Source organism: Manihot esculenta, chromosome 13, assembly GCF_001659605.2.
Source record: "Manihot esculenta cultivar AM560-2 chromosome 13, M.esculenta_v8, whole genome shotgun sequence".
Classification (NCBI taxonomy): Eukaryota; Viridiplantae; Streptophyta; class Magnoliopsida; order Malpighiales; family Euphorbiaceae; genus Manihot; species Manihot esculenta.
The window spans coordinates 34,037,436-34,056,714 of NC_035173.2; the positions used below are offsets into that span (position 1 = coordinate 34,037,436).

The 19,279-nt window shown below is 36.5% G+C and overlaps 1 protein-coding gene across 2 annotated transcripts in view; it reads left to right on the forward strand.

Annotated features, from left to right (window-relative positions):
* LOC110630393 overlaps nucleotides 1–19,279 on the forward strand; it is a 56,089-nt gene that overhangs the window by 27,941 nt on the left and 8,869 nt on the right. The window contains exons 15-28 of one of the 2 annotated variants that reach the window (XM_021777868.2): nucleotides 3–58; nucleotides 139–352; nucleotides 3,642–4,061; nucleotides 4,139–4,407; nucleotides 4,544–4,629; nucleotides 4,717–4,803; nucleotides 4,897–5,158; nucleotides 5,270–5,677; nucleotides 5,784–5,880; nucleotides 17,128–17,447; nucleotides 17,733–17,849; nucleotides 18,005–18,172; nucleotides 18,324–18,452; nucleotides 18,535–18,624. In XM_021777868.2, the coding sequence (XP_021633560.1) occupies nucleotides 3–58; nucleotides 139–352; nucleotides 3,642–4,061; nucleotides 4,139–4,407; nucleotides 4,544–4,629; nucleotides 4,717–4,803; nucleotides 4,897–5,158; nucleotides 5,270–5,677; nucleotides 5,784–5,880; nucleotides 17,128–17,447; nucleotides 17,733–17,849; nucleotides 18,005–18,172; nucleotides 18,324–18,452; nucleotides 18,535–18,624 (2,723 nt within the window). Of the gene's footprint in view, nucleotides 1–2; nucleotides 59–138; nucleotides 353–3,641; nucleotides 4,062–4,138; nucleotides 4,408–4,543; nucleotides 4,630–4,716; nucleotides 4,804–4,896; nucleotides 5,159–5,269; nucleotides 5,678–5,783; nucleotides 5,881–17,127; nucleotides 17,448–17,732; nucleotides 17,850–18,004; nucleotides 18,173–18,323; nucleotides 18,453–18,534; nucleotides 18,625–19,279 lie in introns of those variants that run through there. The other variant, XR_002490381.2, reaches the window with a different exon arrangement.

Here is a 19,279-nt window from a genome sequence, read left to right on the forward strand (position 1 = left end):
AGATTCAAAAGCTCATCCTGGGCCATTTGTTGTGGTAGACATTTCAAGGAAATCTAAGGTACTTCCCCATGTTCCTGCTTCATTTCTTTAAGTTGCAGAATATACCTGTCTTAATAATTCATCTTTTATTGTCTGTAGGATGGTATGTCCATTGTAATTTCTCCTTTAACCAGAATACATAATGAAACTGTATTCCCCATGGAGCTACGATTTCAACGACCTCAACAAAATGAAGATGTGTTTGCTTCTGTACTGCTGAAGAAGGGGGATTCAATTGATGATTCCATGGCAACATTTGATGCTGTAAATTTGTCTGGTGGATTAAAGAAGGCACTAATGTCTTTAAGCATTGGTATGCTTTCTTAATTCTAAAGATTAATCAAATCAAATTCCAACTTTCCATGGATATATTTCTAATTATTATTATTGGATTGCAGAAAATTTCCAAATTGAATTTATAGTCCTTCACTTTTTAAATTCCTTACACTTCAATCCTTCGATTAGAAATTTAGAATATCATACACTTTAGTCCCCAAGTTTTTGAATTGAACAAGTAGCTAATCCTTAGAGTTTCATATGTTATACCTTGTGGTCTTAGTTCCATTTAAATAATAACTAAGAAGTTATTGCAGTTAGAAGACATGGGATTAAAATGCATAATATTTTAACGTAATTCAATTTTAAAATAAAATAAGGACCAAAGTTTATAATTTGCCAAACTTCAAGGTTTGTTATGCATTTTTTTCTCATCCTTCTCCTTATAGGTAATGTTAACTTATATGTACTATCTGGGTAAATATACCATTTGTTCCTCAAATTTGTGGGTAGTTTTATGTTTGTCCCTTAATTTCATTTTGTTGCTATAAAGTCCCTCAACTTTGATTTTGTTTTAGAAGAAGTCTCCTAAGTCCTAACCTTCAATTGTAGCTTTCGAGATACTACAAAAAAGTAAAATAATTATTTTGCCCTATTGTGCATCCTCCTTGTAACAACCTAATTTTTCTTCAAATAAAGACATAGTGATTTTTTATTATTTTATTATCATTCTGGAAAATTATCAAATTTCTCAATGATTTTATTAAACAATATTTTAATAATCTCTTCGTCCCATAGAGATAAATCTATTGTTTTTTTCACATGGATTATAAAAATGTTGTTACTATAGTAAAGTAATAAATTGTGTATCTTTTTTCCTAATGTACGTATTCCTTTTGCTTCGTTATAGTAATAATTTATTAGGAAGCTAATAAATAAATTATCATATTGAAAGTGGAAGCACCCCCCACCCCAAAAAAAAATTCCCATGACACCCTCTCTCATGGATTTAAATCGCGGCTACGTGTGGGGTCGTGGTCACAGATAATGGAAGCAGACTTGTAATGGCAGTAATGTAATGATAATAACCTATCACTATGCAAATTTTTCTGAAAAAATTTACAGAATCGTGAAATAGAGAGATGTTTAAAGAATACTTCTTCATACTCTAAATTTGACAAAAAGAATTTGGCATTCAACATTATTTTCTGTTGAATCCCACATCGATTGTGGAAAGGGGTAATGTGCCCCTTATATGAGCCATAGGCAATCCTCTCCCTTGAGCTAGCTTTTGGAGTGAGTTAGGCCTGGCCCAAATTTAATATGGTATCAGAGCCTCCCCATCTGATGTTGGGCCTCCCATAAATGTATTACGCACCAGTAAAATTCTGAGCGTGAGGGGTGTGTTGAATTCCATATCGGTTGTGGAAAGAGATAATGTGCCTCTTATATGGGTCATAGGCACTCCTCCCCCCTGAGCTAGCTTTTGGGGTGAGTTAGGTTTGGCCCAAATTTAACATGGTATCAGACCCTCCCCATCCGATGTTGGGCCTCCCATAAATGTATTACGCACCAGTAAAATTCTGAGCGTGAGGGGGTGTGTTGAATCCTACATCGGTTGTGGAAAGGGATAATGTGCCCCTTATATGAGCCATAGGCAATCCTCCCCCTTGAGCTACCTTTTGAGGTGAGTTAGGTCTGGCCCAAATTTAACATAGTATTAGAGCCTCCCCATCCGATGTTGGGCCTCCCATAAATATGTCACGTACCAATAAAATTCTGGGCATGAGGGGTGTGTTGAATCCCACATCGGTTGTGGAAAGGGGTAATGTGCCTCTTATATGAGCCATAGACAATCCTCCCCCTTGAGCTAGTTTTTAGGGTGAGTTGGGCTTGGTCCAAATTTAACATTTTCTTTAAGAAATAAGTAAAAAAACAAAGAGAAATAACTCAAATTTTATGAGGTATAAATATGTAGAATTAGAAAGATAGTTGATGATCTTAGCTTAAGAGAGAAGATGATAGAGATACAGAAAAAGGGAATAAAAGCTCAAGACAATTGAGAGTATATTGCAGAAAAGAAAGAAGAGGATTAAGAGGAATAGAAAAGAAGATTCTAGTAGCATACAAGGACATTAGCTGGCAGAGTAGTTTTTTTTTTTGTTAGAGTGATTTAAGGAGGCTTTGCCATGTGGAGATGCTAACAAAATAGAGGAGCAAGAGTCTTATATAAAGGGGAGCATGCTTAACAAAAGGGTGTGGAATTTTCCATCTTAATTTTGCAGCTGTGTAGCTGGGGCTAGCTTGCTAGTTCGGGAGACCATTCTCCTGGGATTTATTTCTTTTATGGTTATATCTTGTAATTTTCCATTATCTTGGAAGGCATTCTGCCGTTGTTCACTCAATACAAGATTACATTTCTCCAATTTTCTTTTCAATTTATCTTTCTCTTGTTCCTAACTCTATCAGAAGAAGTGAGACATTTGCAAACAGATAGTTAATTTTTTATAAAAATCTGAGAAAAGCGAGATACAAAAGCATAAAACTTCCCAATCTAGGAGAAACAAAATGAGTTGTTGGCCCCATATGGCTTTTAAAAAAAATTAGGTAACCTTCATATTTGTTAATTCATTTCTGGTTTACACGACTTCAGGCAGATAAAGCAGCTATAAAAGCTATGCTTGTCAACTGAGTAGGTGATTTTGGATAAGAACAGGCCATTACCGTTACTTAATTATAAATAAAGGCCGTAACAGCCATTATAGGAACAAAGACAGAGTTGCTTTCTATCTGTAAAGAGGAAGTGAGGGACAGTTATTGATGATGAAGTAGGATGATTTTTGTTGGTTAATAGAGGTGTGGATTTTAGACTGTGACTTGTGTGGTAGTCTCTAATAGGCTTTCAATCTATGTGGTGGTTTTAAATTACTGACGGGAGTTGCTGAGGCTGAAGTCGAATGGTGGTTGTTGGTTAAGGGAGGTGTGAGTTCTAGGCTTTGAATTTATGGGTTTTAAATAATCACTGTTGTGTAACATGACTTCTGTCGTGATTTTTTCCCTATTATTACATTATGGGTGCTTCAGGACAGTTATTTGGGAACTGTTGGTGAAATGGGACATTACAGGCAATATACCCCATTATTGGCAGTTACTCTTTGTTATTTCCCTGTATTTACTTCCTTGTTTTGCAGCCTAATTTTTTAAATATGAAAAAAGTAATGGCTGTGACTATCAGGACCTATAACTGTGATTTTAAAAACTCAATATATGCTGTTTGTTTTCTCCAACATTTCTGTAGACTTACGTTTCTGTTAATTGATTTGCAGGTAACTTCTTATTTTCTTTCAGACCTGAAATTGTTGATGGCTTGCTAAATTCCAAGAAAGCACTGTCAGTAGAATGGTCAAATGAGCTAAAAGGTGGAAAGGCTGTTCGTCTTTCTGGAATTTTTGATAGGTTGGGGTATGAAGTCCGCAGGGCTTTATCCATTGAATCAGCAAAATGCTCCTTCAGCACTGCACATTGTAGTGTCAGATCTGAAGATGCTCATGTCACCAGCCTGCATTTTCTGATTCAGAGTGTTGGAAGAGATGTTCCTATTATACATCCTGAAAAGTCTAGTGATGGTTCTGAAAGTAAAAGTTCAGCAGTAGCATTACAAGAGCAAAAGGAAATTTTTCTTCTTCCTACTGTTCAGGTGTCCAATTTATTACACTCAGAGATACATGTGCTTTTAACTGAGACAGGTAACTACAGAAAATGTTATTCAACAATAGTTCTTCTAATAATGCAAGTGCAACTCATAACTACCATCTTGGTGCAGATACTTCCATTGTTGGTGACAATATTGGGAAGCAAGCTACGGTATCATGTGGATCAACAGTTGATTTTTATGTTAATCCCACCATAATATATTTTACTGTTACTTTAACAGCTTTTAGATCAAGCTGTAAACCAGTGAATAGTGGTGATTTGATGAAGTTATTCAAGAATAAAAATGACGTCCGCTGTTTGGACATTGATCTCAATTTTGGTGGTGGAAAGTATTTCGCATCATTAAGATTGTCTCGTGGGTTCAGAGGCATATTGGAGGTGGTTATGCTGTTACCACAAGAACTTTATGATTCATTTGATGTGTTCTAGTTGCAAGGGCCCAATCATAAGTTGGAATTTTAGTCATCTGCATCTTTTCATCTTAGTGGAAAACTCAACTATTTAATTTTTGCAGGCTGCTATTTTCACACCATATTCTTTGAGGAATAACACTGATTTTTCCCTATTTTTCTTTACTCCTAATCAGAAGCCTCTGTCTAGGTAATTTATTATGTCTGGAGATGGTAAATGAACTCTTTAAAGAATATGTTTGTCCTTTATTTACTTGCTGATAATAAATATTTGCAGGGATGAGGTCAAGAAGTATGCTTCCAGCATTCCTCCTGAGTTGGGTTTATTTTGCCCCCCAAATTCAATACGATCATGGTTTTCAAAGTAAGATATCTATATATTTTATGAGCTCTATATGCTATAAAGTTCTTCCTCTTCCTATATCAATCTCATAGCTTCTAAAATTGCTTTTACCAGATCCCACAAGATTCGGTTTAAACTGTTAGAGAATTATGCATCTGAGGCACTGTTAGACTTGGATGCTTTATCTGGCCTCACAGAGGTAAGCTTAGAGATAGAGGAAGGATCTGGACTCAAATATATTACAAAGTTTGGGGTTTCCATGGGACCGTCTTCAAGTACAGTGATGGTCCCGTCACAAAGTGTAACTATGATACCGCGGCATATTGTGTATAATGAGTCAGAGGAAACTATCACAATCCGTCAATGTTACTTGGAAGTATGCTCTCAATTTTAAATGTGTTTTCCTTCAATATGTTTGGCAGAAATGTGTGACCTCTGCTGTTAATGTTGGTCATTTGCTTTTCTCACTCTCTCTTCTTTTTAACAGGATGAAATGGCAGGCATAATGCGCATTAACAGTAAACAGAGAACAATACTGCAGCTGCAGAAGGGAATTAGCAAGAGCAAGGAATTCAGTATTTTTGAGAATGTCATCAGAAAGCATAGAAATGATGTTGATACTTCACTAGTATATTTTCAGTTTCAACTAAATGAGCCTGATTCAGGATGGTCAGGTCCAGTATGTGTTGCTTCACTGGGTTGCTTTTTCCTGAAATTTAGGAGATCATCCAATCAAGTTCCAGAATTGAATAACCGTGCACCAGAATTTGCTGCTGTTCATGTGATAGAAGAAGGATCTACTCTTGGAATGCACTTCCACAAACCTCCAAATGTTAATCTACCATATCGAATTGAGAATCATTTGCGTGATACTTCACTCACTTACTATCAAAAGGTTGTCCTATTGTTCCTTTTGTCTCTCTGTCATTTCAATTTGTTGGTCATCCATTGAAATTATTGTGCAATAATTCTCCTTATGTTATCATTTGATACTTTTTCAGGATTCATCAGAGCGAGAGGTTCTTGGATCTGACTCTAGTGCTTATTATGTCTGGGATGATATAGTTCTTCCCCATAAACTGGTTGTGATAATAAGTGGTAATGACTTTCACCTTTTCCTTTCGTCCTTTTTTTTCTCTTTGCTGTATTGACTAATGTAGTCCCATTGTGTCTGGTAATTTTTAATGTATGTGAACTTCTATACCAAAATTCGGTGCTAAGTTCCTTCCCTGCTCCCCACCCATAAAAAAGAAGTATTTTTTTGTTACTTATTAGCGGTTACAACTTAAGATTTCATCTTGGAGGGCTTAGGTTTGCACCACGATGATAGGGTGTGGGGGATAATTTACGGGCATCATGGGCTCGTATTTCCCAATCCTTGGAACATGTAGAAAGGTAATATTTGTTGTGTATATTATAATAGAGATTACAATATATTTATATATGAAAAACCTTACCTAGAAAGGATAGAGAATCAAGCCTATGATTATGCAATCCCTAAAACATCTATGAATATTTACTTTCTATATCAATATATTTACTTTCTATAATCTATAATACTCCTCTTGAGTTGGAGCGTAGATGTTAATCATGCCAAACTTGTTACATATATGATCAACTCGAGTCCTATTTAGAGGTTTAATGAAGATATCTCCTAATTGTTCTTCGGTTCTGATATGTCCTGTTGAGATTATTTTTTATTGGACCTTCTCACCAGCAAAATGACAACCAATCTGGATATATTTAGTCATTTTATGAAATACTGAATTAGAGACAATGTGGATAGCTGGATGTTTATCACACCACAACATAGCAAACACCGAATTTTTCTACCCAACCTCTTTCAACAATTGACACACCTACAAGAATTCACATACAGCTTGTGCCATGGCTCGATATTCAAATTCAGCACTAGAATAAGAGACCACATTTTACTTCTTACTTCTCTATAAGACCAGGTTATCTCCCACAAAAACACAATATCTAGTGGTTGACCTCTTATCAACCTTGAAACCTGCCCAATCAACATCAGAAAAACATTCAATATTTGAGTGCCCATGGTTACCATAGAAGAGGCGTCATTTCGAGCCCCTTTCAAGTAGCAAAGAATCTTTCCTAGAGTATCCCATTGAGCTACAGTAGGAGAGGACATAACCTGACTTACCACACTCATTGAATATGCAATATTTTGCTTCTTACTTCTCTATGAGACCAAGTTATCTTTCACAAAAACACAATATCCGGTGGTTGACCTCTTATCAACCTTGGAACCTGCCAAATCAACATCAGAAAAGCATTCAATATTTGAGTGCCCATGGTTATCATAGAAGAGGCGTCATCCTGGGCCCCTTTCAAGTAGCAAAGAATCTTTCCTAGAGTATTTCATTGAGCAACAGTAGGAGAGGACATAAACTGACTTACCACACTCATTGAATATGCAGTATAAGGACGAGTCACCGTCTAATAATTCAGCTTGCTAACTAATCTTCTATACATTTTTGGATCTGCAAATAGCTCACTATCTTCTTAGGTAAGTTGAAGATAGGGGTCATTAGTGCACTACAAGGCTTAGCACTCAATTTTTCTGTTTCTGTCAATAAATTAAGAATATATTTTCTTTTAGATAAGAAAATGTCTTTCTTACACCGCATAACTTCAATGTCCAAAAAATATTTTAAGGAGTCCAAATCCTCTGTATAAAACTGTGTTTTGAGAAATTCTTTTAGAGATATAATGCCAGCAACATCACTTCCTGTGACAACAATATTATCCACATATACTACAAGTAGAATTACTCTACTGTAAAAATTTCTATCAAACACTGAGTGATTACACTTACTCATCTTAATCCCAAACTGTTGGACTACCTTACTAAACCTATCAAATCATGTCTGAGGACTTTGTTTCATGCTATAAAGGGATTTTCGAAGTCTACAAACCTTGCCTAACTCTCCCTGAGCAACAAAACCAGGTGGTTGCTCAATATAAATCTCCTCTTGAAGGTCATCATGGAGAAAAGTATTTTTAATGTCCAGTTGATGCAAAACCAATCATTTGTAGTTGCCAAGAAAATAAACAATTAAACAAATGCAAGCTTGGCAACTGGAGAGAATGTAATTGAGCATAACCTTTGGCCACTAAATGGGCCTTGAGGTGAGCAACAGATCTATCAGGTTTACTTTCACCGTAAACACCCATTTACACTCAATAGCCCGCTTTTCTGGGGGCAAGTACACCAACTCCCAAGTATCATTAGTGTCTAGGGCCATCCTTTCTTCTTCTATTACAGCACGACAACTAGGATGGGATAAAGGCTCAATAATAGTTTTGGAGACTAAAATAGAATTTAAAGCAGTGGCAAAACAATGAGAAGAAGAGGATAATTGACCATAAAAAATAGAAGATGAAATAGGATGAGTGCAAGTACCTTTACCTTTGCGAAGAGCAATGGGCAAATTCAAATCAGACGGAGAAGGATCGGGGTCTGCCTACGAGGAAGCTGATAGCAGAGCGGAGTTGGAGTCCTCTAGGCGTATGGTATAAACATTTGAGGGCAACCTGGCACATGAGCGGAAGGTGTAGGAAGAGTCTAAGAATGAGACAAAGAGCGAACAGTGTCTAACAAGAGGTCATCTTCCTCCTTCTGGGTGTCATAAATAGATGATGGTGGAAAGAGCAGAGTGGATTCAAAAAATATTATATCAGCAGACATAAGGTACCAAGAAAAACGATACCCTTTTTGAAGTCGAGAGTAACAAAAAAAGACACATTTGAGTGATTTGGGATCCAATTTAGTAACTTGTAGACGAATATCATTTACAAAATAATTATAATTAAAGATATGTGGTTCAATAGGAAATAAAGATTTAGTGAAAACAAAATGTTATAAGGGATATCACTATGAAGAACGGAGGAAGGCATGCGATTGATAAAAAAAAAAGCAGTGACTACAGCATTAGCCCAAAAGCATTTAAGTACTTTCATTTGGAATAAGAGAGCTCTGGCTACTTCAAAAAGGTGTCGATTTTTTCGTTCGGCAACTCCATTCTGTGAAGGAGTGTCAACACAAGAAGATCGATGAAGAATCTCTTTTTGTGACAAATAAGATTGAAATTCCCCAGATTTGAATAAAAGTGTTAATCCCACATCAGTTGTGGAAATGGGTAATATGCCCCTTATATGGGATATAGGCACTCCTCCCCCTTGAGCTAGCTTTTGGGGTGAGTTAGGCCTGGCCCAAATTTAACATGGTATTAGAGCCTCCCCATCCGATGTTGGGCGCCCAATAAATGTGCCACGCACCAGTAAAAATTATGGGCGTGAAGGGGTGTGTTGAATCCCACATCGGTTGTGGAAAGGGGTAATGTGCCCCTTATATGGGCTATAGGCACTCCTCCCCCTTGAGCTAGCTTTTGGGGTGAGTTAGGCCTGACCCAAATTTAACAAAAAGTATTGAATTGAGTTTGGATTTCAGCATAGAAAGTACAAAAGATAGAGAATAATATTTTGAACGACTCTTCTTTAAAAATAATCAAGTAGTGCGAAAGAAATCATCAATAAAAGTAACAAAGTACCTAAAGTTAGATTTAGATACAATAGGACAAGGACTCCAAATATCTGAATATATTAACTGAAAGGGGGGACGAAGCCCGTTTATTAACTCGAGACACTGTAGATAAACGGTAATGTTTGGCAAATTGACAAGCCTCATAATCTAAAACAGATAAAGAGTGAAACTGTGGACATAACTTCTTCAAAGCAGAGAGAAGGATGTCCCAACCAACAATGAACATCAAAAGGAGTTAAACTCATGGAACATGTAAGAGATCTAGGTAGTTGCTAATCCAAGATGTAAATACCCTCTGACTCACGTTCTCTACCAATAATCGATCAGGACAATTCAGTGCACGAGTGAGTTTACTAACGGAAAGCAAATTAAAGGAGAATTTAGGAAGACATAACACAGAGAATATAGAAAGAGAAGGTGTTAAGTTGACATGTCTAGAACCCATGACAGAAGATTTAGAACCATCAACAAGAGTAATATAAGAAGATGATGTATGAGACTTAAGATTGGAAAAAAGGGTAGAATTACCTGACATATGATCGGTAGCACTAGAATCAATAACGCATTTTGAGGATGAAGACACAAGGTATGCAGTAGAGTTACCTAACTCAGCAATTGCAGTGATAGAAGAATTAGAGGATTTCAAAAATGTCTGGTATTGAGTGAATTGTGCATACTCATCTGCAGATATCGAAATTCCCTTATCAGAAGAGACTTCAATTGCCATATGCGCTATTTGTGAGCATTGATTCTTATTCTAAAGTTTTAGACATGTCTTCTTAGTGTGTTCGGGTTCACGGCAATAATAACAAATGATTTCACCAGAGTTAGAAGTAGGAGCTGCTTCTCAAGATGTTGAGATCCTCTACCACCATTAAAACCTTTCTTGTTCCCACCCCTCTTATTCACTCTACTACTATCATTGCGGCTAATAAGGGCACTAGTGGTATGTGAAGGAACTGAAGAGGAAGATTCTGTACGCAACACCCTAGTGAAAACATCATGTAACGATGATATTTTAGAGCCAGAAAGAATATGAGATGTAGCTATCTCAAACTCTAGAGGGAGATCTGCAAAGAAGCTCATAACAGCTATTTGCCCTCGTTGAGCTTGTTGAGTTTTCACATCTGTACTAAAAGGCATCAAGACATTAAGTTCCTCGTACACTAGGGTTCTATCATGTTTCTCAGCTCGATAAAACGCCTTACACACATCATAAATGCAAGAAATATTCTGTTTGCTAGAATATAAAAACTCTAAATAATCTATTAATTCTTTAACAAATTCACAGTGATTAATACGGCTGATTACCTCACTACGAATGGAATTTCGGATTTGCGAAAATAATCGAGCATCATTCCTCATCCAATCTTTCCTAATGTCGTCAATTGGAGTATCCTTGGTAAGATGATCATGCATTTCGATACTTCATAAATGAATACGGATAGTCTTACTCCAATCCAGAAAATTAGATCTATTTAATTTGCGTTCCGTAATTTTAGTCATTAGAGTAATCACATCAGCTATGGTGTTTCTAACTTTAGCCATGAGAACAATCAATCCAAAGCAATGGCAACAGAAGAAATAGGACGTGAACAGTACCAGAATGGTAGGATGTGAACAATACCAGAATGCGGTCTAAATCAAAAACACCTCCACCAAATACCCAAATGGCAAACGGATCACAGAAATGACGAAAGTGCTTCAAGGCGATTCTGGTGAGGGTGACAGAGCAGCAAGGGACACGCGACGTGTCGGTGAGTGGGACGACGTCAGAAAATTTGTCGTGGCACATGAAGCTCACTTGCCGACTGAACAACCGTTGGCTCTTCAGGGCAGCGTCGCTGGCTCCCCGACGTCCTTACTGGGTAGGCAATGAGAGGCAAATGTTCGGTAACCTAAAAGAATAGAGCCCTAAGTCTCCAAACAGAATAGAAGGAAAGAGAAAAAAAAAATTCAAATCTCTACACGAGAGGCTCTGATACTATGCACAAGATAATATTTGTTGTGTATATTACAATAGAGACTACAACATATTTATATATGAAAAACTTTATCTAGAAAGGAAAGGGAATCAAGTCTGTGATCATGCAATCTCTAAGATTAAACAACTAACACATCTATCAATATTTACTTCCTATATTAACATATTTACTTCCTATAACCTATAACAGAACAAAACAAGGGGAAAAGGGAAAATGCAACTAAAATGGAGCACACACCATGGACCTATACTTTTGTTCAGTGGTATCCTAATTCAGTATCATCTATGTAAAAAGCATCATGGTATGTGTTGTAGTAGTCATATATTTGTATTATTGTGTTGTAGTACTTATCGATGGATTATACTGTCTTGTATATTTTTGTTCCATTCTTTATTCATTGGGTTTTATCAGAGGAGGCCATAATAACACAAGGTTGAAAGAGTGAGGGACATAGGCACTTGCATCAAGGGCCAATTCTTTATTTTGAATTTTGATACATCCTATATATTATTATCATATGTGGTCTTCTTGAAATATGAGCGAGTTCATAGAGCTTCATCTTGTGAAAAGACAAAGAAGAACAACCTTAAATGTTGAGACTCTTAGACACAGAAAATTATTATTGTTTTGTACCTTTATGGGTATTGTTGACTTATTTGCTGATTCTAGGGATATGATTTGATTTGATTATGATTCTTAATTATCTCTGTAATTATTATTTGATTATTTGCTTCCTGATTAGATATAATTCTTTGTGTATAAATAGTCATGTAAACCAATTGTAAAGATCAAGAGTGAAATACAAGAATACTCTAAATTTTTTCAAAATTTTTCATGGTATCAGTGGTTTTTCCTGATTTTAGGGCTTAAATTCAATTCTGTCCCTCTTTAGGGTTTCAAAACCCTAGATCTACCTTTGTGGTACTAACCCATCTACGAGACTTTCCACCTCTCACCGCTGGCACCAAGGGAATCGCCCGATCGTCGCTGGCCCTACCACCAGCTCCAACGCCGGAAAAAGCCGTGCGTGAGGCTCACGCACCTTCCCTTCCCGGCGCGTGATACATCGCTTGATGCTGCTTCGCCGCTCTGATCGCTCCAATGACGATTCCGACCGTCTTTTCAGCCTTCCCGTGCCGCTACCCGGTCTTTTGGTGATTCGGTTGGGCTCTCTTGGGTGTACAACCTTGGGTAACCCTTATTCTTTCATGATTCATTTGTCTTTACCATGGCAAAAGGTAAACGGGTCTCGATGGCAGAAGATAAAAGGGTCTCGATTTCTAACTCTGATAATCCTTCCTTGCAAATTAGTCCCATAAAACTTAATGGAACCAATTATCTTGCTTGATCAATATCTTGTTTGTTGTTTATCAAGGCTAGAGGACTGCAGGGCTATGTCACTGGTAATAAGAAGCAATCGGATGAGAGTGATCCAGATTTTTTTCAGTGGGATTCAGATAAATGTCTTGTTATGACATGGTTACTTAACTCTATGCAATTTCATATCTCTAAGTCCTATTTGTTAATTAATACTGCTCCAAAAATATGGAAGGCCTCGTCCTTAACTTATTCCAAGATTGAAAATGATATCTAAATTTATGATATTCGGAATAAGATTCATGGTACTAAGCAAGGAGAAATGACTATCTCCCAATTTTATTATGAGTTACGTGGCTTATGGCAGGAACTTGATTACTATCAAGACTTCCAAGCAGACTACACTGGATATGCAGTTAAATTTTGGAAAATGATTGAAAAGGAGCGGGTCTATGATTTTCTTGCAGGGTTGAATAACGAATATGATCCAATTCGGGTCCAAGTGTTGGGAAGAAATTCTTTTCCTTCTCTAGAAGAGGCCCACGCCCATATTCAATAAGAGGAAATTCGTCGACATGCTATGCTCTATACTACACCAGTTGAAAGAGTTTGAGCACACTGCAGCCTCCTAATTCTGAGAAAGATCACATACATTGTGACTATTGTGAGAAACCGAGGTATATAAAGAAGACTTGTTGGAAGTTACATAGTCGTCCCACTAGAGGCCATGGGGAAAACGAGGTACCTTCAGAAATCATGTTAATTTAGCAGAAACTATGAAAGAGTCCCTTAAGGAGACAACAATGACCAAGTTCCTTTCCCCTAATGAAATTCATAGTCTTAAGCGACTCTTGTCTCATATTGTCACCTCTTCGTTCTCTGGTGCCGCATCTAGCTTTGTAAAGTCAGATAATGCTTCCTCTCTTGATAATGTTCCTTGGATTATTGATTTTGGTGCGAAGAGACACATGATAGGCTCTTCTAAAGGCTTTCTCAATTATTTTGCTTTTCTAATCAAAGATAGTGTTAGAATTGTTGATGACTCTTTTACTCCCATATTCGGAATAGGTTCTGTTATTTACACACCCAATATTAAATTATCATTTGTTCTTCATGTTCCCTGCTTTCCTGTCAACCTTTTATCTATCAGTGCTATCACCAATGCTCTTAACTGTAAAATTGAATTCTTTCCTAATCATTGTGTTATTCAGGATCTTCGCACAGGGAAAAGGATTGGCAATGTAGACTGCATGATGGCTTATACATGTTGGAATGTGATCCAAGTTCTCCGATATCTTAAGCCTATTTTGGAGAAAATAAGGATGTCAATCAGGAAATAATACAGTGGCACAGGCGGTTAGGGCATCCATCGTTTTTTGTCTTAGAAAAACTTTATCTTAATTTGTTTGCTAGAACTCAGTTTGGTTCTCTATTTTGTGATGTGTGTGAGTATGCTAAGCACACTAGAACCTCCTATCTTTTGAGTCATAATAAAAGCCAAATTCCTTTTGTGACTATTCATTTTGATGTTTAGGGGCCTACTCAAACTGTCTCCTTATTTGGTAATCAATGGTTTGTCACCTTTATTGATTGTTGCACTCGAATGACTTGGGTTTATTTGATTAAAGCTAAAAGTGATGTCTTTTCTTGTTTTCAGTCTTTTCATAAGATGATTTGTACTCAATTTGATACTAAGGTGAAAATTTTGAGAACTGATAATGGAAGAAAATTTATGGATAGTAGTTTTGCTGCTTATTTGGAAAATAATGGGATAGTACACCAGACTGGTTGTTCTTATACTAGTGCTCAAAATGACATTGCTGAAAGGAAAAATAGGCATCTATTGGAGGTAACTCGATCTCTTATGTTCACCATGAATCTATTCAAAGCATATTGGGGAGATGCAATCCTTGTATTTGCTTATCTTATCAATAGAATGCCCCTCAAGACTCTTGACTTTATAAGTCCTTTGGAGGTTCTACTAGGGAATAATTCATACATTATTCCACCAAAAATATTTGGGTGTGTTTGCTTTGTTCATACTAGAACGGCAGGAAAGTTGGACCCCAAGGCCCTTAAATATGTATTTGTTGGGTATTCTTCGACACAGAAGGGATACAGGTGTTATCACCCTCCATTTAGAAAATACTTTGTCAGTATGGATGTTACCTTCCGAGAAATTGAATTCTACTTCAGTACCATCCACTCACCTCTTCAGAGGGAGAATAATGAGCGAAAAGTGGCGATCCCGAATTCTATGATTTTGAATTATATGATTTAGCTAGAGAGTTTGAGTTTTAGTGGACAGGGTGAGATGTCTAATCAGGGGGAGAGAATTGGATGTTTGGACAAGCCTGATTCGAGGAGGTATTCGATGAGAGATAAGGCAAAATAAGCCTTGTCTATTTCCTCTATGTCTATTTCACAAGATTGAAAGGAAGCTCTTGTAGATCCTAAATGGAAAGGAGCAATGATTAAAGAGATGAAAGTATTAACTAAAAATGAGATCTGGGAGCTTGTCGTTCTCCCACCTAGGAAGAAACTCGTTGGCTGTAAGTGGGTGTTCACAGTGAAACACAAAGCTGATAGCACAATTGAACGGTTTAAGACCAGATTGGTTGCTAAAGGATTTACCTAAACCTATGGAGTGGATTATTAAGAGACATTTGCCTCAGTTGCAAAAATGAACTCAATCAAAGTCTTATTATCTTGTGCAGCCAACTTGGACTCGGACTTGCAACAGTTTGATGTGAAGAATGCTTTCCTCTGTGAAGATTTAGAGGAATAAGTGTTCATGGAAATCCCTACTGGGTTAGCCGATGAGAAGACACAAGGAATGGTATGCAGGTTAAAAAAGACTTTGTATAGGCTAAAACAATCTTTCAGAGCTTGGTTTGACAGATTTAGCAGAGCTATGGTGTCCTTTGGTTACCAACAAAGCAATGTTGATCACACTCTGTTTATCAAACATCACAAGAGTAAGATCACCCCTCTTATTGTGTATGTTGATGATATAGTAATGACAGGTGATGACAAAGAGGAAATGGCTCAACTAAAAAGGTTGTTGGCTCAAGAATTTGAAATCAAAGATCTAGGAAAATTGCAATATTTTCTAGGTATTGAGGTGGATAGATCAGAAAAAGGAATTTTTCACCTCTCAAGGAAAGTACATTTTGGATCTTTTGGAAGAAACTGGTATGTTGGAGTGTAAACCAGTATAATCTCCCATTGAAAGTAACCACAAGCTGGAAGCAAGAACTGGTGAATCCGTGGATATTGAAAGATACCAGAGATTGGCAAGAAGGTTGATTTATCTCTCACACACTCGACCGGATATAACCTATGCTATTAGCTTAGATAGCCAATTCATGAGGACCCTCGCAAGACTCATATGCAGGCTGTACTTCGCATCTTGAGATACCTAAAATCTGTGCCAGGGAAAGGGCTTGTTTATTCCAAACATGGTCACTCCGAGTTGAAGTTTTTACAGATGCAGATCTCTCGATGACAGGAGATCCACTTCTGACTACTCCACAGTTGTGGGATGAAACCTTGTCACCTGGAAAAGTAAAAAATAAAGTGTTGTTGCTCGATCAAGTGCTGAAGTAGGATACAGAGCAATGGCTTAAGGTGTGTGTGAACTCTTATGGTTGCAGAAGTTATTGGAGGAGTTGAGGTTGCCGAAAGAGACAAGATAACTTTGTATTGTGACAACAAAACTGTTATCTGTATAGTACAAAATCCAGTCCAACATGTCCGAATGAAGCACGTTAAGATTGATCGGTACTTCGTTAAAGAAAAATTTGCAGACTGAATGATACGGATCCAATAGGACAAATTTCTAACAATAGTGTGGAGCAAACTTATATCATTCAAATGGATTTAAAAAGAGTTCAAAATCATATTCATATGATCCATATACATTTGAACTCCTTTTAGATCCATTTGAATAATATAAATTTGCTCCACACCATTATTAGAAATTTGCCCTATTGGATCCGTATCATTGTGTCTTGAGCTTAGTTCATGTGACTTCTATTGGGCAACTTGCTGATATGCTTACTAAAAGGCTCAACAACAAGATCTACTATAAACTGATTTGCAAGTTGGGCATGTGCGACATCTTTGCACCAACTTGAAGGGGAGACTTATTTGTTGATTATAGCTAATTCTAGGGATATGATTTGATTTGATTAGGATCCTTAATTACTACTTTAAACTTCCCCAAAATTCTTCAGTTATGATGGAGTGTTTCGTGAGTGTAATACGACATAGTTCACCAATATTTAATCATTTCTTTCATTGGACAATCAAACCAAAAAAGGAAAAAGGTGTGTGACACTTAATGCCTATATTACACATGACAAGTTCCAGTGTAAAATAATCATCACGCATAATAAGATGCAGTTCAGCAACTTTATAGTTATCAACGTCCTAATGTTATGACATAATTGACTATCTTAATTTTTCATGTAGATATGCACCTGTTACATGAAATTAACTTGGATAAGGTACGGGCTTGGAAGCCTTTTCTCAAACCAAAACAAAACAGAGGATTGGCATCTCATTCACTTTTCAACAAAAGTTCCAGAGACCAAAGAAATTATTTTGGTCAGTTAAACAGCATGGAGAATGTAAAGGTAGGGTATGAAGTATATGCAGAGGGTCCTACACGAGTTTTACGGATTTGTGAGTTCTCCAGCAATCAACAAGGAGACAGATTGTTTCGGTCATGTGCAAAGATCCAGCTAAGAGTATTTCATTTCTCAATCCACTTGCTTGAAGATGGAAAGCAGGTCAGTCTCAGTGGATAAAAAGTCAGTGGATAAAAAGTCACTGGAACACTCTGTCATCTGAATTCTTTGAAATTTTTCCTGAAATACATGTCATCATGAATTTCATTTTGCTGATTGTTTGGTTTCTCTTTTTTTATTATGACCTCTTCATCTTTCCTAGTGATTTCTTTTTTAATACAAATATGTATACATAATATCACATGGCAACGTCTGGTGAAGATATGTTGTTACTAAGAGATGGAATAATTTAACTTCCATTAACCTATTGCTTTTGTTTTTTTGAAGTATTTAGATAAGAACGATGAAACATGCTATACAACATTTATAGTTGCAAGGCTTGGCAATATCAATTTGGACTCTCACTTTATGGATCAGCAGAAATATAATCAGATTAGTGTGCAGGTAATAGTTTGTACGTGTAGCATTCATTCTTTATGAAGTGTGAAATAAAAAATAGCCTTTGGCATATCATTCTGATTTTGAAGATGTCATCATAAGTATTGGGCACAAACTTCCATACAATATTATACTGATAATGCTATCTTAATTTAATGCAGTCACTAAATGTTGATGAGAAGTGGATTGGTGCTCCTTATGCAGCAATGCTTAGGAGACATCAATTAGACTCCAGTGACTCCAACATTCCAGTAATCAAAGTTGTGTTTGTTCTTCTTCCAACCAGTTCCAATGTTAGACAAGTTAAATATTCATCCATTATTCTGCAGGTAGAACCAAGCATGCTCCTCTAGCATTTGTCCTACGTTGCCAAAGCTATTTAGCTTTCTTTGTTTTTGTTATATGCTCTAAATAAATATACCCCAGTTAATAAATACATGGGCTTCTGTACCTCTAACTTTGTGACTCAACGGTGCACAGCCGATTGATTTGAACCTTGACGAGGAGACCTTAATAAAACTGGCCTCATTTTGGCGAACATCTCTGAGCGACTCCAGTGCTCCCAGTCAGCAGTATTACTTTGACCATTTTGAGGTCCATCCGATAAAGGTTTGATTTTTTTTTCTAGACAGCTTACTCTTCACCTATGTTATATTAATTATAATCTGACCCGTGTTTGTGTGCCTTACAGATTATTGCTAAATTTCTTCCAGGAGATTCATATTCAAGTTATGATTCAGCTCAGGAGACCTTAAGGTCGTTACTTCATAGTGTTGTAAAGGTCTGATAAGTACTCTCTCTCTCTCTTCCATGATAAATGACAAAGAAGGCATTTGGACTTGTTTGGTCCAATAGTTGCAGTTATCCATTGGCAACTACTGGCCAACTGTTAGCAGTCAGCAATTGCAATTGGTTATAAAGCATTTGATAACTTGGTGATTGGTATTGCAATTAATTTGTAAAACTGTAAATTGCCAAATAGGACATATGTTTGCTTTTAATATTATATGAAAAATTATAGCTTTATTTGTATATGAATCTGATTTTTTTTTTTTTATACTTTTGAAAATTACTCTAATAAACTTGCACAAACAAAAAAATATATATTTATATATTCTTAATGTGATTATTATGTTTTGTGTAAGAAGATTTATTAATCTCTAAATATTGGACTGGTAGATGTCTACAAAACAAAAATATAGCTATTTTTAGGTCTCTCAAGTGTGCCATAATGATTTTTAGTAGTTACAAGAGAGCGAAAAAAAAAAAGTACTTTCTCCAATATGGTTCTTATATAATTTTGAGAAAGGTTTATTGCAATTTGAAGAATTTTGGGGAAGTTTTGGAGTATTTTTGTATTTCACTCTTGATCTTTATAATTGGTTTACATGATTATTTATACACAAAGAATTATATCTAAGCAGGAAGCAAATAAT